General features: G+C 44.2%; 1 protein-coding gene across 2 annotated transcripts in view; it reads left to right on the top strand.

Moving 5' to 3' along the window:
- Nucleotides 1–613: 613 nt before the first annotated feature.
- LOC137290782 (E3 SUMO-protein ligase ZNF451-like) overlaps nucleotides 614–21,356 on the top strand; it is a 30,454-nt gene continuing 9,711 nt past the window's right edge. Inside the window, exons 1-3 of one of the 2 annotated variants that reach the window (XM_067821904.1) lie at nucleotides 614–688; nucleotides 3,648–3,710; nucleotides 4,747–4,872. In XM_067821904.1, coding sequence (XP_067678005.1) covers nucleotides 3,657–3,710; nucleotides 4,747–4,872 — 180 coding nt within the window. In that variant the 5' untranslated portion in view covers nucleotides 614–688; nucleotides 3,648–3,656. Of the gene's footprint in view, nucleotides 757–3,647; nucleotides 3,711–4,746; nucleotides 4,873–21,356 lie in introns of both variants that reach the window. The other variant, XM_067821906.1, reaches the window with a different exon arrangement.

Genomic DNA, 21,356 nt, shown 5'->3' with positions numbered 1-21,356 from the left:
GTGGGCGGATGAGTGTGTTTTATAATGAATGAATGTTTGAAATGTGGAGTGAAGTTAAGGAATGTTATGAGTACACAAGATGTCAGATGTTTCATAGGCACTTAAAAGCTGTTAGGGTAATGAAAAGACACTTGATGCGGATGTGCAACTTCCTCTTTATCTGAACCCGACGTTTCTAGGCTAATACTTGCACCCTCATCGTGTGTAAATATTAAAGAAGCTGCACGTCCATTTCAAATGTCTTGTACTAAGCAAAATGTGTAGATTGTTGAAATGGTGACAAGGCAAAATGGAGCGTGTTTGTCAGAGACGTTTAGTGATGACACATTGTTATGGATCCTCAAAACGTGGGTATGGGTTACCCACTTTAATAAGAGGCAGCGAAACACCGAAAGTGTGAGTGCTTCATGGCGGTTCAACTCTGACGAAAAATTTAAGGACCGATTAGCTATTAGCGTTCGGTCATTTGGTTTAGGGTGGTCTCATTTTATACAGAAAAACGTTTCCTTCAATACCAAAGCAAAATCATGGAAAAATAAATTTACAGTTGTTGCGAGTGTACTTGCCCGCCTTTCGTATTTCGTTTTAGCGGGTTGTGGTTTTTGAAAATACTGAAATTGTCCTGATTTTAGTGGAACCGGGAACGTTGATCGATCAGAAATATTGGTAGCAGATGGAAAGAAATTATGTCAGTACTGACAGAAAACTATTTAGTGCATATGTTTCATTAAGTCCTTTTATTTGAACAACACCAAGGTGATTTGTCATGTCTATACTTAATTAAAAGCCGAGAAACGTGCAAAGCAGCCTACAGTCAGTGGCCAAAACTGAGTTCACACTCGCCAAGTAGCTTACTCAAAACACAACCAAGAAAGATCATAACTTTGAGTTCAAATAAAAAAAATACTTTCACAAAACTTTCAGTACTTGGTGATATGACCTCTTACTCTCAAAACATGTCCGATTCGGGCTGGTAGACTGTGACAAAGGCTTCTTACACAGACAAGAGAAAAGTCTCCAGATTTCCCCGACAGTGCGTATGAGGTCATCTTTGTTCTTGACGTCTTGCACTCTCCTCATCAGTCAATATCTTAACACTTTCCAGACATTTTCTAAAATGTTTAAGTCTGGCCGTGGAATTGTTCTGATAACATTGTCTGTTTTCCACTGATTGGCCCTTGCAGACACATGACAGGGAGCATTGTCTTCCTGAATATATCCTGGGTCGGTTTGTAAAGTGCTGGGTGATGACAGGCCAGCGATTTTAAACCAGAACATTTATATATTTGTTAGTGTTCATATTTCCATCCACATATGGCAGTGTTCCACCAAATGTGAGGCACCCCCCAAACATAGCCGACATCACCATTCTGTCATGGTCTGTTTGAACCCCTAAACATTCAGGTAGTAACCGTTCATTGCTTTTGCGCCAGATGAACACTTTCCTGTTGATGCCAATCACTACTTGTGTCTCATCACTAAATATAATTTTTTGCCAATCCAATGCAGTTTAGTGCAACAAAATCATAGTCGATGTTCCCTGTTGACCGGTGATATTGTGATTTTCTTTGATACTTTCCGCCACATGTAGCCCTCAGTGAACAATCATCTGCAAACAGTTCAAGTAGACAAGTTGATAGTGCATTAAATGTCATTGTAATGTCATTCACACTACTCTGCCGATTTCTTTTAACGAGACAAAAATGTGTATATCACTCCACGGGGACAATTTTCTCCGTCTTCTGCTTCTTGGTCTCTTTTTGTTCAATCTAACTTGATTATAATGTTTGATACATTTTTGTACAGTTCTTGGATTAATATCAAGTAAATCTGCAATTTTGTAACTTATTTACCATGCTGTGATAAGGTAATGATAACATCTTTCTGATGAGGGGTAAGTTGACAGCCATAAGATGGCATCTTCAAGCAGACGATACACTGAAGGTAAACAAAGGGAAATAAATGCAAAAATATACTCACTATTATTTACACACCACAAAGAAAAAAGCACACAACATTTCATAGTGATGTTTGCAGATTTGCCAAAACGCGACACCAGATTAAATCTTCAAAAGTTGTGGACCGACACTGTGCAACTATTGTTGTGCACTCACTTTTGCTCACTGACTGTAGGTGAATTCTTCTGATCTCGATTATTAGAGAAAATTGGGTTTGATGATAGGACAAAGTATATGTACCAGAATAGTTGCTCCTAAATCTACTTGTTACAGTCAAGAAAAGTATTCATTTTCGTAGGGAGAATGAAGATTATCCCTAGATGTGGTTTTCTCTGAACACCTACCAATGATACTTTGATTGCTAACTCAGAAAGAGCCAGTCTGCTAATGCCTAGGGAAATCTGACTCTGTACAAGTCTTGTAATATTGTAGAGTAAACACCTGTCTCACTCTTAAACCCAATCACTCCTTCTCATTTACTCACATACTTCCCCAAGGTTTATTTTTCCTCCAATACTTTCAACAAAAGGTCCAGACTTGTTAGTGATCACATCTATAATGTGAAGTCTTAAATAAAATATTAACACAAGACCACAAATAGTTTCATTATAATAAACCTGAGGGTGTTTTCAAACCTCAGTTAGGTAAAGTATACAGACAGTTCCCCATTAGGACAATTCCCCACTGGAACCATCCTCCACATGATATTTCTCCATCATGACATTTCCCCACACCTGTTTTTTAACCAGTATGACAATTCCCCACTGATCATAAAACTGTATTATTACATTACATTACCCTCTCCATGTTAAATCAAGATTACAATAATGTATAAATATTCTATCAAATACAATGTCATATTTGGGATTTCACTTTCTTAGTAAAGTACAAATTCTAGTACTTTTTTGGTTGAGTCCCATCCGGGATTCGAACCCGCACCCTCAGAGTCAGGCACCTAATCACCAGCACACAAAGTCAGCCGCCTAGCCCACTCAGCCACCGCGCCTTCCACAAATGAAAGTCGGACAACTGGTAGTCTAGACTGCATACTTTGTGTACCCCTCTGATAAGTGTAAATTGGCATGGCTCCCACGGCCGAAAGCTATGATTACTCGATGCCATTTACTAAGAAAGTGAAATCCCAAATGTGACATGTTGCATTTGACCACTTTCTAAATGGCATCGTGTAATCACAGTGGACGCTGTCCTAACCGGCATAAAATCCCATTTCGAGAGAAGAACTTGTATGAGTTTTAAGTGTTCCAGCAGGAGGGCCTTGAATGTACAGGTTCTGTAACCACTGACATAGCCTGCAATGAAATCCATTCAACAACTTAACTTAATTAATACAATATATGTACAATCTCAGCTCTTGTATGTTCATTATCTGTGATGGTTGTGGGGAATTGTCCTGCTGGTTACAAAACAGGTGTGGGGAAACATCAGGATGGGGAAATGTCCAGCACTCATTAAGTAGATCTAGCCTTTCTCATAAAACTAGAAAAACATAACTCTAATTTGAATACGTGTGGAATGTACACCATTGTTTTTAATGTTTACTCATCCATAAACAAGTAAGATACTGACATCAATTATGAAATCATTGCTGTATCACTGCCTGTGAATAGTGTGATTATAACATTTGGTAAAGCATAACAGTGAACTGTTCAGTTCTATTCCTTATTTCAGAATTGAAGAATGACATCATGTGACAGCTCTGTGGAGATCATTGATGTGACAGATAGTGAGATGGTACAAAGCATATTGTGTATTAACATAAATAACTTGTTCATTGTAATATGACCATGACATCTGGAGAACTTGCATGGTCATCTCACGTGATATCTCTTCTTTAAGGAGGTTGGATGCAAAATATCAAAATGCCAAGAAATTGCTGAATTTGGTATGTTTTTGTAGAAAAATGTGTCCCAAATCTCATTATGTAATAAAAATAGCAAGTCACCACAGCATTTGTTTGGCAAGTGGCACTGTCCACTGAAAGTAATATCTCAATAAAGGTTCTCTAGAAAGTAAATTGTTCACTTTTATTATTCGGTACATGTTTTTTATAACAATATTTCAGTATTGATTTGAAAGGAAGCAGGAAAATCAAAATGGTAAGTCATTGAATGTTTTGGTGCGAAAGAGTTCAAGTTAGGCAACTTCAGGGTGAGTGAACTTTTACATCTTCTTCAAGGGATCTATAAGGGATTCAAGTGTTCCACTCTCATTTGCATAGAAGAAGGAGATAAGTATAATAAGCATGAGTCAAGATAAGTATAAATATCAATTGTACTCAAAAAATGCATTTTTCAAGGCAGTATGTAGGATTTGACAAATTAATTAACTTCTGAAAAAATGATAAGGGGAGATAACTCTTGCCCAGGTTTACCTCAGGGTAAATGCTCATGTGTGTCCCAAGTATTGAGTATGATTAGAAGCAATATAAAGGGAAATAACTGCAAAACATAAACAGAGACAAGCTCCCATCGCATACATTAAAGATATCCAACCTCTTTAAATGCAAGTTTCATTTGTTATTTGTATACGATGGTTCTGTGTAGGTAGTCTTGGAATGGAGTGGTTATTTCTCATGAGTACAGAATCTATGAAATTTGTAGCTGTTGTCTCACACTGTGTCACTCTTTTAATATTGCAGAGTAATCCCCACTCTCGTCTCACCCACTCACTCACTCTCATTCATTCACTGACCGTCCCAAGGTTTGTGTTTCCCCAAATACTTTCTATAGAATGCCCAGACTAAATATTGTCAGTATATTTGTTCCAGATCCAAAGCCCTATGAATAGGAACTCCAGAAAGGATGACAGTCTTGATGCACCATCACCAAGATTTGCCCTGCTGGAATCTGTGGCTGGCAGGTTTGAACAGAACAGGAGAGAAAGAGAGGAACGAGTAAGATGTCAGCTTCATGTATATAGTAGATATTGCCATCATATTCCAAAGTATTTGTAGTAGTGTGTAGAGTCATCTTGTAGATCTCATCCTTAATTTTTTATTATGCCGCTAGGATTAATCCCACAGGTATTGTGGACAAGTGTCAGACTGCGGATCAGAAGGTTCTTGTTTTAAATCCCATTACGTGACTGATAGTTATGTGTGCTATATTGTACATGTGAAAATCGGGGGTTAGAATTTGTCTACAGCAGCCCATGCATGTGATAAGGGGCAATTAACAGTTCTGGTTGGTCAAGCTCTCTGTCCTCATTGATGCTTCTGGTCATATCCCTATACTATTTATATTACAAATATTTTATTTTTCCTTATCCTGACTCATGCTTATTGCTTATCTCCTCTTCCCGTACACAGTTTCAGTCCACAATCCAGTGATTAAAAGCATGAGCATCAATCTACAAAATTTGGGAACTGATGTGGCAGAATGAGATTATGTTATAATTCTGTGGATAATATTATATAAATATCAGCGTGACATTTACCTAAGCAGGAAGTGATGCAGATTTTATATTTAAACTGTAGTAAACTAATGAGCATAAATACGGTAGTAAAAACCTATAAACATGGTGAGAGTGCATCTATGATTAAAAGCAACAATCACAGATTTATTGCATGCCAAAAAGTAGCTGCTCTTTAAAGTGAATTATTGTGCATCCAATGACTGTGCTATCTGTTATACCTAATGAAGTGTGGCTAGTGAATTTGTTAGCTTTTGTAGCTCTTCATTTGGACTGTTCCACATATTATCATCGCTATAATGTAATTTTCTCAATAAAATTTTATGCTTATCCTGACTCATGCTTGTTCCTTATCTCCTCTTCCCTGACGCCTTCTACTGAAACACCTGAAATCCCTTGAAGTTCCCTTCTAAAAGAAGGAGACGTAAAATACACTCATCCACATATAGCCTCCCCTTTCCCACGCAGTCATGGGACCTGCCAAGCTCTTCACTCTCTCCTTATCGCCCTCTCCACTATGGCGATAAGTTTTTCAATTATTTCGGTCCTTTAACTATATTTATGTCGTATGCAGTATTTGGTTTATGTATATGTATCACAATTTGTTTTTTTTTTGTGATTAGTGTGTGTTGATATAGCATGTATTTTGTCAACCGAGACTTAGTCTCAGTTGATGAAATCGTGTTTACAGTGTAAATTACGGCTGTCAGCGATTGACCTGCTTTTAGTTTCTCCGGTGTGTAAGCCCTTATGTTCTTCCAGTATTTGCTGTGAATTTTACAGAAATATATCTGTTTCAGAAATTATTGTAGAAATTTGTTCTTTTCACAGGCATGCAAGGGACAGGCAACATTGACTTTCATTAGGCATGTCTAATTGGGTGATTTAGCTTCGGGTAACCGTTTTTTTTCATTAATTGTTGAATTTCGTTCCAGTTATCAGTCAAGCGTGTCCCTGGGGTTATACCTTGGGTCCAGCGAGTCATCCCCTAGACCACAGAAGAGTACTTCATTGGGAACGGGGCCGTCGCAGCCTAAGAAGCCTAGATCACCATTGTCATTTGCAATGAAGTCATCGCAGAATCAACATTCTTGATGAAGAAGTCCTGTGGTGACGAGTTCGTCCCTCTACAGGAACGACATATCTACGAGGAGCCGCCGTTGATGCAACATGAGCTTGGAAAGGTCATATTAAAGAAGAACAAAGACTACAGTCTTCAACTACGTTGACAGCTGCTCCTAGATCGGCCATGACTGCACCGTCACCGCCCTGGATCGTCAGACAAGATAGACTTTGGCAGCAGCCTTTGTCATCGCGGCAGATATATCTACGATGCAGCTGTCAATGCACTCAACGCAGCTGTTCAATGTAGATGCCTGCATCCAACATGAGCTTGATAAGGTCATGTTGAAGAAGAACGGAGACAACAATCTTCAACTACATCGACATCTGCTCCTGGATCGACCACGACTGCATCGTCAACACTCTGGGTCGTCAGACAATACATACTTCGTCAGCAGCCTCAGTCATCACAGCAGACACCTCTACAAGTCAGCCGTGACTGCACTCAACGCAGTCGTTCGACGCAGCCGCCTTCATACAACATGAGTTTGGAAGTCATGTTGAAGAAGAACGTTTTTCGACTGCTGCGCCATGTGAGCACTTAAGTAGATCTGCACTCACTCCAGAGGATGAAGAGGAGGCGTATGCACGCACCTGCTCATCACCTTAGGATCATCACCTTAGTCCTTATCATCCCGTTGCAATCCAGAGAGAGATCCACCTACGTCGAGTGAGTGCACCCACACGGGCAAGTGTGCTCAAGTAGTATAGGGAATGATAGTCCGAAAACACTTTTCAAAAAACCCCTCTAAAAAGCCTCATTTACTAAATGAGGCTTTGGTGGGACCATTAGCTCTTGCTATTATTGCCCCATCACGTTTACCGTGACTTGGCAGGCGGTAACACTGTGCCGTACGGTACGATCAATAATTCTTCTCTTACAAACCCCCTACCCGGCCCACCCCTCAAGTAGTATAAGTTAGGTTCGTCGGCTTTCATATCCACTTTATCTATGTTGTAAGTTTTGACCGACCATATAGGATCGGTGGCTCGCTTACGGCTATCGCCCCTATGTCACGTTTACCTCGATGAAACAGTTTAACGTGAACCGCCTATGATCTCTTTGGTGTTCGTAATAAAGGCTTGTTGGGCTTTTTGTATCCCCTGTTCTATGTACTTTTTTTTCTCATCCTCGCTGATAGCAGACTTACGAGACTTGGACCGAATATCTTGTTTCATTCCATTATATTTTGTGAGTTCAGATAGGATTGAACGAAACTCCTCTTCTGAGATCTTACTGTCAGAGAGTGCCGTGGAAATTCGCTCACTCACTGTGTTCAGCTTTGCTTCGGCCAGAACCCTGATCTCGTCGTGTTTCAATGCCTTACGATTAAGTCTGCGTGATACTAACTTAAGAGCCAACCCTACCAACCCTGTCACCCCAGCCGTTATTTCAATACCTAACACTATAGGTGCAGCCACGATGGTGGTTAACAACCCAACGCCTGCCGCCCCTAGTCCCATGCTGGTTGCCATAAGGGTAGTGTCAGCCCCATCCACGATATTGAAAGCTCTATGGTACTTTTTACATAGTGCTTTCCGCGTGTCACGGTCTTGTTCTAGTTGGCGTTTCACATCACATAACTGCCTCAAGCGGAACCCATCTACGGTTTCCAGCGTCTTAGCTACTTCCTCTACGACTGGGTACAGACCCATCCTATAATATATATTTTGAAAGATATTTTAATTGGGTTTCAGTTAACTTTCTATTAATGTATTTAAGGCTTAGAAGGTTTATACCAATAGTCAGGGTAATAGGTGAGAGTTTAATAGTCTCTCCTATTATTTCAATAGAAACCCCACTGAGGCTTGTTAAGTGGTTTATAGGGTCCGGTTGGTATCCTCGTTGTATAATAATACGGCAATATTTGGATAGGTGTTTGTAATCCCATCTTATTATCAACCCGGGTAAAATTTGGGTTACTCTCATGGTGCCACCACTCGTAAAGAAGACTTCTATGATGATTGTTAAAGGGTAGTATGATAGCTCAATACTGCCCGGGAAAGGTATATTAGTGTTAAATGTTAATTTATTGATTGACCCAACAGACCTTAACCCATTTTTTATATTACCAAACCCTACTATGACTGCTACACCACCATCCGGAATGAACTCCCCGATCCAGTCACCGTTGTTTCTAATCTTAGTGATAAGATCATCTTCTTTTAGTGTGATATAAGGTGAGGCTAATGTTAAGTTGATCAACCATCTAGGCTCTTTTAAGTTTGATAACGACACTCGTCTGTACACGTTGTCTTTGAAGTGTAGGATATAAAATTCATCTTCCTCACCAGGCTCATCGAACCCCTCAGTATCTCCTAGGTCGTTAAGCGTAGTGTTGGGATGATAATTGGTCATTGTTATAATATTATGGTATAATTTCCAACTGGTTTTTTGGTACTAGTATAGGGAGGAACTTCATACCAATAAAGTGTATGTTGTTAGGTAGGAAGATCTTAGTTAGTGATATTTTGTTTTCCACGGTCACGTTGACACCCTGCAGACTGGTGTTGGAGCCGACACCAACCCGCACGTAAACGTGGCAAACTTGATCCTTGTGTCGTCTTTCCCACCCTAGTTTGACCCCTTTCACGATCTCGACGTCATCCCCCGATGGTTCCCCTAGGTAGACTTTGATGGCCAGTGTTACGTTTGATGGTATACCATCTAATAATTTGTCCACGCCTTCGAATTCAGTCACCAACTGTAATGCCACGTTTTGTATGTTCGGTTTACTTGATAGTATGTGGAGTGGTGAATTGTTGATTTGGCTGATGACTACGCTACGTCTCTGAGTTGGAACGTAAGCCACGAGCAGGGTTCCATTGTTCACGACTTTGTTTAGGTAGTGGTCTTTGTTATCAGTGAACACGTAGGGGGAGAAGAGATCAATATTAAGAAACCAGGTTTCGTAATCGGGTAACAACACCCACTTGTCATCTTCGGTGAAGACGAGCCTATATGGCCGGTTTTTGACGACGGTAGTGCGCTCAACATCGTCCAAGTCGAACAGTTTACCCCCGAACGATGGGTATATTCTCCAGTTGTCATCACCGGTGTTGACGAGGGCGTACTTAGTGTTGACTGTTGCTCCTGTGGTATCTATCATATCACTTAGGGCTCCACCGGAGGAGACTTCAACGCGTTTGTAAATGTTGTTTTTCAGTTGCAAGGCGTACGTTTTACCATCTACTCCGGGAGCGTCGAAACCGCGTGTGTCTCCGAGGTCGGAGATCCCGATATTGACGCATTTTTTCACTCCGGGCCCTTGTGCGCTGGTCATGTTACGTGAAGCGTTAAGCTGAGGTATCCTATATTTACAGGATTATGATTTATATCTAACACCGATATTGTCAGCTCAGGTATGTTGCCCTGGGTTAATCTCTTATACTGCCGTGGTGAAAATGACTCAGTTCTACCGTCGTTGAATTTCTCAGTTTTAACCGGCACTGCTCTCAGTATAGTGGAAGGGTGACCTCCTTGAATGTTGTACGTTGTGCTCACCTGACTGAGATGAATGTATAGCTCTCGGTACGGTACTAGGTCGGGTAACTTAGTGCCTGTGACGGTTGTTGTTGGTTTTATCTCGTCAGGAGACATACCGAGTATCCTTGCTAATGGTCGGCCGAGCCTCAAAGGGTTTATTCCATTGTTGATTAACACCACTGTACCGTTTGAGTCGTTCATCTTGAGTTCGGCCCCCAGGGGTTTGAAGACCTCGTCGTTTAGAGAGCACACGCTGTAGTAGCCGTCAGTTATCTGGCTGCGAGTTCCACTGACGAACAGCTTATTGTTGCTGATATTAATGTTAGTCCATTGCGGTAGGTATGTGATATCGCAGAGTGCGACTTCGAGTTGACCTGACGTGTTATCGATCTCGTGCGTCAGCTGAACGGCCTCACCGCTCGTTATTCCTGGAAGTGTTATGTACATATTATAATATATGAATTATAAATTATAATATGGATTTAGCACACTTGAAAATCGTGGTGAATGCAGATGGTACGGGGTTTAAAACAACCTTCATTGATATCTTTGAAAAGTATGTCGTGTCCGTTAATAACGCGCAGGCGGTGGTAAACTGGAATCAAAACCCAATGCAGTTTTGGCAGAACCAACTCAACTTTGCTGTGTGGTGTGCGACGACAGGGTCGGGTGTGAAATCAGACTACGGTATAGACGAACTGAGTAAGGCGGTTATTTTGTTTCATATTTATTATCAAACGAGACGAATATTGAAGGAAATAAGTGCTCCTCTTCCCCAAGATAAAGCGTGGAGTATGACGAATAACCCCTATGATAGACGCGCTTATGAACGTGTTTGTGGGGAGTTTGAGATTCCAACGAATAAAGACTTTCGCCTTCCTGGTGTGAACCATGGTCTCGGTATAGTTCTCGTGTACTTCTACAGGTCCGGAAAATATTATGCCGGTTCTAAAGATGGTTCATACAACCCAAACCGGCATACATTTACAGGCCCCACAACGAATGAAAAGATCCATGTCAGCTGTATAAAGCAAACCAGTCCTGATGCAGCCACAGCCTGGACTAAAATGATCTCAAAAACATCGAAAGGATTCACTCGTGCTGGTACAATACGCTTGAACGACTCGATTCGAACGTACGTGTGGGCGCTGTTGGGTGCGCAGTCGATGACGCGTTCCAACATCCTCGGTAAGGGAACTGCTTACGACGCTCAGACACAATTCGTTTCCAACGTTGAGGATGCTATCAATTCTCCAGTTGATCTCCCGAGGGCCATCGACCGTTACCAAAACGTGTTAGAATACGCCAGATCGAAAGTCAATTACGTGTTCGGCGTGGGGTTGTACATGGCTCCGAGTGATATGCAACTGAGAATAAAAAAAGTGGTGGGTTATAACAACAAAATAGTTATAGCCACGAAGGATCAAAAGTTGGGTATCAACTCTGATATTAACACCCCCTATATCCCACACATCCCACCACGTGAAAAGGGTATAGTGGCGCCACCTCCGGAGTCTAAAGTTCAACCAACACCACAGGAGGTGGCCCCTCATATGCAGGACTCCTATCAGCAGCATATTGATAATAAAACAGCCTTAGTGGTTGGTGGGGTAACTTTGGGACTTATTTGGTTAAAGATTTCTTAGCCGCTACGTACACCAGACCCGCCACGGTGACGATGGCTGCCCACAGGTTTTGACTGAGCCACATGGCAGTTTTAGACAGAGCGCTCAACAACCACGAGACGATGCTACCCAGGATGCCGGGAAGGGCTTCAGCGGCTTTACCAGCTAGTTTAGCTAGGCCTTCCCCGAGTTTTTTAATCCAGTCTTTAACACCACCACCGCCACTTGGAGTTCCGCCGCCTCCTGTAGACCCAACAGGGGTACCTCCTGTTAGTGACACCACCAGGGTTGATATGATAAAACCCAATGCAGTCAGAATGCTGGCGATGGTGATCCCTTGCTCCCGGAACAATATCCGAATCCTGTCTGCTAACGTGGTGTCTCGGTGGAGGACTTGATTGATGGTTTCCCGTATACGGCTGACCTGGGATCTAAGCTTTTCTTTGTAGCCGGACGCTGTCTCCAACCAGGTCTGCCTTTCATCTTCCAAATTACGTATTCGTTCCTCAATGGTGGCTTTCATAGACTCGTCCTCAGTTTCACCGAGTTTTTTCTTTTCATAGGCGATGTGGGCTTCTATCTCACTCATTTTGGCTGTGCTTTTCCAGAGCTGACCACGAATGGTTTGCATCAACAGGTCCAACCCCCTCAGTTCCCGAACGGTAAATTCGAGCCCCGGGAAGGGCTCGTTCTCGTAGTCGGCCAACACCTTTTTAATATCATAAGTCATGTTTTGATCTGATGTGGCGTCCCTGATGCCTTCCAGACCTTGAACTAACTTCGGAGGATACTGCTTAGGTCGCGCGCCACCGTAATCTATGAAACCTAGTTCATCTTGGACCAACTGACTTCCATGTTTACCGGCCAATGTTGATAAAGCAAGCGGTTCTCTAGTGCGTTTATTCATGAGATCGATCTCCGGGCGAGACTTCAAACGCAGCGTGCCATTGCTGAGGGTAAAATCGGAATAGTTCCTTCCCAACGGCTTGAGTTTGGATTTATTTTCAACTGCGTTGTAATAATCGTCGACGGCGCCTTTAAGGAGCTCGTCACCTTGCGAGAATGAGGTCTCCTGGTCATCATTGAATGCCTGGGCACTATCGTCCCACATATCATCCATAGGTATGTCTTCATCCATTAGTATTAAAAATATATTTCATTTATATAACAATGTACGGTAGAAAATTAGATCCTTTCAGAAAATTGAGAGAGCCATTAGGTGCCAGAGCCGTGCGACAGTCGGTGACCATCACCAACAACCCCAGCAAGATAGACCAGAATCAAACTCTGCTGGTTAGATTTCCAAACCTTGGTGAGAATGACCTCATTGTACCAGGCACTGTTCGACTGGCGTTCAATATCACGTTGACCTCCGACAACGACAAACGCGAGCTAGTGCGGAACGTGGGCCGAGCTATCATCAAGAAAACGACCGTCAAGATCAGCGGTAACGAGGTGCTGAGCATCGACGACAGCGACGTGTTTCACTGCTACAAGGATCTCTGGAAAAGCGAGAGAGAACGAGTCAATGATGTGTACCAGGGTATCAGCAAATCAACCCGGGCGCGCATAGGATACGTCTTCACGACAGACCAGCAAGACAAGCTATCGGACGGTGAAAAGGCCATCGCTCTAGCATACGGGAATCGATTCTGCGTGCCGCTCGACTTCGAGTTGCTCACGGGACACGCGCCGTTTTACCAGGCCGCGCTGGGTGATAGGCTCGAATACGAGCTCACGTTTAACGACTATAGCAAAGTAGTGCGTACGCCGAACGGTGATGAGGCCAGTTATGCCATAGACAACATCTCTCTGGAGTTCGACATGGTCACTAGCCCGGAGCTGGCCAGGCAGGTTCGAAGCCAGTACTCTGGGAAGATGGCTATCCTGTACGATCGCGTACTGAGGCATAGATCAGTCGTGCGAGATAAGAGCGACACTGTGTGGAATATCAACCTGAACGTGCCGGCGCGATCGATGAAAGGTATCCTGGTCGTCCCCGTGGAGGATTATGATCCATTCCGGAGGGACAGCGAGAAGTTTTTCAACCCCGAGATTGAAAAGGTGGAAGTTACCATCGAGGGCGTGCCCAACCAGCTGTTCAGTCATGGTATGAGACCACACCAGCAGTGGGATGAGATAAAAAAGCTACCAGTGGGGGATTACATAACAAAGGACCTGGACCTCGGCTCCGTGCAGATCGGTGAATACCTGACCACCAAGTACGCCCTATGGTTGGACATGCGATCCACGGATGATGATAAACTGCACGGTAGCGGGCGCCGTATAGATAACGGTAGCGAAGGGATAACTATCCAGATTACTAAGAAGGCTCAAACCGCTGGTAAGTTGAAATTATATCTGTACGTTATTATGGACGCGCAACTTAATATAGACAATGGGAGATTTGTGCAAGCCATCTACTGATGGGGGAGACCCCCACACCCCCCAGGGGTACCCACAACTACCCACTGACCCACACTGCGCTATCATATGCGGGCAGACTGGCTGTGGGAAGACCGTTTTCGTGTTGGATATGTTGGAGGGTTACTACAAGGATGTGTTCGATAACATCGTTATCATGTGCCCTACTCTGGGCATGAATAAAACGTACGCGCGACCTTGGGTAATGACGGACCCTGACGTACACAAAATCGACCCTGGAACACGCCTGCAGGACTGGTTGAAAGCTCTTCACGAGAAATTTAAAGGGGAACCGACGCTGTTTATACTGGACGACTGCAGCGCTAATCGCGAGATAACAAAAAAGAGAGACATGCTATCGTACCTGGCCTTCTCCGGCCGGCATGCAAATCACAGCGTCTGGGTGCTAACGCAGAAGTTCAACTCGGTGTTGAAAGACCTCAGGGAGCAGACGCGATGGGTGGCCTTATTTCACTGTAAGGACAGGGATTCGTTTGAGGAGTGTTTGAGAGAGAACGATGTGATGAGTAAATTAGAACGGGAACGGGTGAAGAAACAGCTCGCTGAAACTAAACACGCTAAGCTCGTTCTAAAGACCGACCAACCAGTAGCATATATAGTTTGCTAAGCAAAGCTAAGCTAAAGCTATGCAAAGCTAAGCAAAGCTAAGCAAAGCTAAGCAAAGCTAAGCATATAGCTATGATATTTGAAGTATTTGTCGTGTGCAACTTAACCTTCATTTCTCTGTGTTTTGTCTGCATCGGGTATTATATAGTTAAAACTAAATCTTACTTGTTATATTATAAGATGGAGTGTGAGGAATTGCTCGAACAATTGTCGTTGGAGGGTTCCCCCACGCCGCCCGCAGGCCCCACTGATGACAAGCGAGAGAAACTGGTGGCGTTGGCTGTTGGCGGCAAAGCCAAACATTACTTTGGAGACTACACTCCGGATAAAATTAACAAAATGTCAGCCGAAGAAATCGATAAGCTGTACGCTAGATACGAGTCCCGGCTCGGAGCAGAAATGACAAAAACAATAGGATCGGCTATGACCCAGATATACACCGGTATTGTATCACAATTCCTTCCCATTCCACCAGAGCGCCGACTTTACCTGTGGGAAGACCTCGAGAAAGACCCTTTTATCGAACACGCCGTGAGCTCTATCAGCTGCGGGCTGTACCACAAATATGGTATGTTGTTGGCTCCAGTGACGGCGGCGATTATCACGGCAAAACATTGCCAATTTGAGAGAAAGAATAATAATAATAGTATAGATGGATGCTGCACAGGAAACCCCAGTGGTGGTACCCCCCACACCCCAAACAGTGAGTCCCGAGGTGACGGTGGAGACCACTTCAACAGTAACCAGACAGAAGAATCCTAAGAGAGTAGCTGCCGGTAAAAAACGGTGGTGTAACCAACATAAAGTGACCAACCCAACCCGACTGTTGTTGGCTGTAGGTGTAACTGCTGCCTTGGCTATCTCGTGGTTATATACACGTGAGGGAAACCCTCACCGTGAGGTGGTACCTGAGGTGGTAACCCCCACAGTGGGGGGTACCCCCACCGTCGACCCGCATATCATGTTATAATTTAAAATATTTTATATCATATACATAATGTCTGAGGGGAAAACGTTCGTCAACGACGCATACCACGCCACAGTGGTAGCCAGTCTAGCAGTAGGGTACGCTCGGTTGACTAAAATGGTGCTTAAACAACCAACTATCAAGCTAGATTTCAACCTGCAGGATATGGGTATGCTCATAATGAACCTTGGTATGGCGATGGCCACAAAAGACATCCTAGTAAAACAAGGGATCATACCTGATAATATAATGAAATAAATATAGGGATGGCCACGATAGCTATGATGGTCGGTGGGGCGTTAGTGAATGCCCTGGCATTTTCCGGGAGTAATTTCCTCTTCTCGAAACTACGAGATGATCACGCGGCTGAAATACAGGAAGAAAGGAAGCGACACGATCTCGCTACTGAGAAATTACAAAGAGCACAGGACGAGTACGTTAAAAAACGCCTCCAGAGGATCGATTTTATTAACGAACAACTCAAGCGTGAAAACCATGCCGTTCAAACATTCAACGATGTTGATGAAGCAATGAAAGAATACTATCTACTAACTGGTAAACAATTGGAACCGCTCAATAAACCCACACTCGCTCAGTACTACACACCATCCAAGGGGCAAATGAATCGTGAACTGGGCTTCATAGTGTTGGGTATAGCAGCTACTGCGTTGGTTGCTAAGCAATTAAACTAAAATACTTATATAAGTAAACATGAGACCCGCTCCATACCGATGCGAATATATACTTATGGGGAAGACCGAGGCCTGTGGTAGGAAATGCAGGAATCAGGGGTTCTGTTGTTTCCATATGGGAAGTCCTAACTACACGTGTTCTGTGTGTGGTATCGGGGTTAAAGGGCACTACTGTTTATGTAAAGCTCACGGAGCGAACGTAGTCAGACATCAACTCATATACGAGAATAAAAAAGGCTACATAAAAGAACGTAGGCGACTGCTCAAGATAGCCACTTAAGAGTTACCTCCCCTTACTGTGAACCAATTAGACATTAGTTTTCTTAGGTGTAAACACGATGTCTACTGTGCGCGAGCTCAAGCGGGTCGCAAAGCAGAGAGGTGTGATCGGGTATTCTAGAATGCGGAAGCCAGCATTGTTGAGATTACTAGGTTTAGAAGTCCCTCCTACGGTAAAACAGTTAAAAGCTCAAGCGAAACAGCTTGGACACACGGGTTATTCACACCTGGGGAGAGCCGGGTTAACCGCATTGTTATCACATGCCCCCGTAGCAAAACCTCCCACTGTAAAACAACTGAAAACCGAGGCACACGATTTGGGTTTAGGCGGGTATTCCCGTATGAGGAAACCACAGCTCGTAGAATTATTACAACAGAATAGAGCTGTTGACCTGCAGTTCGTTCGCACTGAGCGCGCTGTAGGCAACTATTTGAGAGGTTGGCGCATGCTCGTCGATAGAAACATAGACATTACAGATATCAAGCCTCTGATAGCTGATAAGGTCAACCAGGAACTAAATAACCTAGGAAGTATCAAGTTTCAGATCACGGTGAAAATGTCGCTCGATAAGGAGGGCACCACAGGGGTCACTGAGTATGTTCAACCTTACTTCCGAGGTCAACAAGAGGTCGTCACACATACAGAGACCATTGACGCATCAATCGATAATAGTTTTCAGCAGATACGAGAATACCTAGAACGCTACACGCACATGGGGTCCGGGTGGGCTGTAGATAAAATCGATAACGTCTATCTAGATATAGCTAACTACGTGCCGTTCAGAGGTGGGTCATACCTAGCCTTGCCTCCCTACTATAAGAACAAACAAGCCATAGTAAACGTTAAGAATAGAGGAAACGATTGCCTGAGGTTAGCTATCAGGTCAGCCTTATTTCCAGCTGCCACTAATCCGAACAGGCCTTCTAATTATCCACAGGACGATGGGCTCAACTGGGATGGTATAGATGAACCCACCCCAATATCCCAGATCACTAAAGTAGAAAAACAGAATAATCTGGCTATAAATGTCTTTGGACACGAAGGTAACACAACAATAGTACACAGGGTCAGCCCGGTGAAGGATCGCCAAGTTATTAATTTATTCATGATCAAGCGAGGTGAAACGTATCACTACACGTGGATAAAAAATCTCAGCCGGTTGTTGCACGACCAGTCGAAACACGTTGGGGAAAAACACTTTTGTGTACGATGCCTACACGGTTTCAGTCGGGCCGATTTATTAGAATCCCACCGGGAGGATTGCCAAGGTGTGGGGCAGACGGCCATACGAGTCGACATGCCTAAGGAAGGTGAAAATATCCTAAAATTCGACAATCACAAGAATCAAATGTCTGTGCCTTATATCATATACGCCGACTTCGAAGCCTTGGTGGTAGGGGAATCATCCCCCACACCCCCTAGTGGTGGGAGTTTCACCCACAAGACACAAGAGCATATAGCCTGCGGTTTTGGATACATCGTCGTCCGTTGTGACGGGGAAACGAAAGCTCCGGTAGTGTATAGGGGTCCTGACGCGGCTGAAAGGTTTCTAAAGTGCTTGCAGGAGGAAGAAAAAATTATTAGGAATGCATTGTATAAAATCGCTCCCATGCGTATGACCAGAGCCGACAGGCTAGCTCACACTAGTAGCACTAACTGTCACGTGTGTGACTCACCGCTTAACGGTGATTCGGTGAGAGATCACTGTCACATAACTGGTAAGTATAGAGGCGCCGCTCACAGCGCGTGCAACCTCAAGCTTAAAATCAACCCTAAGACAATAAACATCCCCGTTGTCTTTCACAACTTGAGAGGGTACGACTCACACTTGATCATGCAGGCCATCGCGAAAATCGATGGTAATATATCGTGCATCCCCAACAACATGGAGAGATACATCTCCTTCAGCTTAAACGGACTTAGGTTCATTGACTCGTTTCAATTCCTCCTGTCGTCACTCGACAGTCTGGTCAAGGCTAACAATACCTTCCCTATCACCGATCGATACACAGACGTCGAGACTAGACCCCTGCTTATGAGGAAGGGTGTGTACCCCTATGAGTACATGGATAGTTGGACCAAGTTCACCGAGACCAGACTACCCCCTATTGACTGCTTTTATAGCAAGCTGAATGAGGCGTCCGTCTCACGAGATGATTACTCGCACGCGACTAACGTATGGAATAAACTGGGTTGTAAGAACCTGGGTGATTATCACGACCTGTACTTGAGGACAGATGTACTGCTGTTAGCCGACGTGTTCGAGACGTTTCGGCGGACATGTTTCAAGCAGTATAAACTCGACCCCGCATGGTATTACACCAGCCCAGGTCTGTCGTGGGACGCCTTGCTTAAAAAGACCGGAGTTAATTTAGAATTGCTCACAGATTACGACATGCACCTATTCATTGAGAAAGGTTTGCGAGGTGGGATTTCCATGGCATCCAAACGATACGCGAAAGCAAACAATCAATACGTGAAAGGTTACGATCCTAACAAACCAACCAATCACATTCTCTACCTCGACGCAAATAACCTGTACGGCTGGGCCATGAGCCAGTATCTACCTACAGGGGGATTCGAATGGGTACCCCACGTTGATGTTATGAGTATTGCACCAGATTCGAACAAAGGTTATATCCTCGAGGTTGACTTAGAGTATCCCAAGGCATTACACGCATCGCACAACAGCTATCCCCTTGCACCCGAACGTATGAGGGTTAACCCAGACTGGATGTCTGAGTACCAACATAACTTGTCAGGTGGTCGTGTGACAGACGTTGAAAAACTCGTGCCTAACTTAATGAATAAGACCAAGTACATCGTTCACTATCGCAACCTACAGCTGTACCTGTCGTTGGGTATGAGGCTGGCCAAAATACACAGGGTGCTCATGTTCGACCAGAGCCCATGGATGGAGCCCTACATCAGAATGAACACAGACCTACGAAAAAAAGCCACCAGTGATTTCGAGAAAAATCTCTACAAGCTCATGAACAACTCGGTGTTTGGTAAGACTATGGAGAACCTGAGGAAACGCGTGACCGTGAAGCTGGTTAGATCTAGTGAGGAAGACAAGCTCAGGAAATTGATAGCCAGTCCGGCATTCAACCGTAGCAAGATATTCACAGACGACCTGGCTGCCCTACACATGAAGAAAAGCCACATAAAATTCAACCGACCTGTTTACGTGGGGATGAGCATCCTAGATTTATCCAAACACCTGATGTACGACTTTTACTACAACGAGCTCAAGAAACAATACGGCGACAGGTGCGAAGTGCTGTACACTGACACGGATTCCCTGCTGATGGAGATTCGAACCGAGGACGTGTACGAGGACATGAAAAAACACATCGATTTATACGACACCAGCGACTACCCTAAGACCCATGCCATGCACAGTACGGTAAATAAAAAGGTCCTAGGTAAGATGAAGGACGAGTGTGCTGGCACGCCTATAGCCGAGTACATAGGTTTGAGGCCTAAGATGTACTCCATACTGAAAGCCGACAATAGCGAGATCCGGAAGGCTAAGGGGGTTAAGAAGTATGTGGTGAAACAACACATCAAACACGCCAGATTCAAGGAAGCCCTGTTCAAGACCCGTACCTTTAGACATAAAATGAACACACTTAGAAGTGATGGGCACAAGATATACGGACTGACTATAAACAAGACGTCCCTATCGCCTATGGACACGAAACGTTGGATAGCTATTGATGGGATAAACACATACGCGTATGGACATGAAAAAATTTGAGTCTATTTACTACAGCCCGCGTGGGTACTGGAAAGGAGCTAGCGCAGTAGATAAGCTAGCTAAACTAGCGCGAGTACCCCCGGAGGAAGCCAAAGCGTGGCTTGAAAAACAAGCCCTGTGGCAGATCTATTTGCCTGCACCACGCTACGTGCCTAGAAGGAGGTTCGGTATTAACATACCTAATAGCATTCACCAGGCAGACCTACTGTTCCTACCCCACGATAAGAGGTACAAGTATGCCTTAACCGTAGTGGACGTAGCCAGTCGTTACAAGGAAGCCGAACCCTTGACCACGAAAGATTCGGCCCAGGTAGCCAGAGGATTTGAACGTATATACAAACGCAGCCCGCTGACGTGGCCAACAGAGCTGCAAGTTGACCCCGGACGGGAGTTCATGGGTGCTGTGTCACAACTGCTAGCCAAACACGATACGAAGGTCAGGCGTGGCACGGTTGGAGCCCATCGCAGCCAAGCTATAGTTGAGAGATTTAATAGGACTTTGGCTGAGCGCTTGTTCGGCCATCAGTATGCTAGGGAGATGACCACCCCTGGAAAACGATCGACCGAATGGGTCACGAGGTTACCCGAGGTGGTGTCGGCAATCAACCATGAAGTCACCCGTCTCACCGGTAAGAAACCGGCAGACGCTATCAAACTAAAATCAACAGTTGCAGAGTCGGCCGCTCCATTGCGTGGGAAGGAGAAACAGATACCGGATAGGGCCCTAGTGAGGTATCTGTACCAGCCTGGGGAACACGAGGGTGATAGCCGTAAGCGAGCCACCGATCCTATATGGTCGGTCAAAACTTACAACATAGATAAAGTGGATATGAAAGCCGACGAACCTAACTTATACTACTTGAGGGGTGGGCCGGGTAGGGGGTTTGTAAGAGAAGAATTATTGATCGTACCGTACGGCACAGTGTTACCGCCTGCCAAGTCACGGTAAACGTGATGGGGCAATAATAGCAAGAGCTAA

Source organism: Haliotis asinina, chromosome 7 (genome assembly GCF_037392515.1).
Source record: "Haliotis asinina isolate JCU_RB_2024 chromosome 7, JCU_Hal_asi_v2, whole genome shotgun sequence".
NCBI classification, from domain to species: Eukaryota; Metazoa; Mollusca; class Gastropoda; order Lepetellida; family Haliotidae; genus Haliotis; species Haliotis asinina.
Note: the sequence above shows the minus strand (reverse complement) of the source record. Positions and strands in the feature narration are given on the sequence as shown.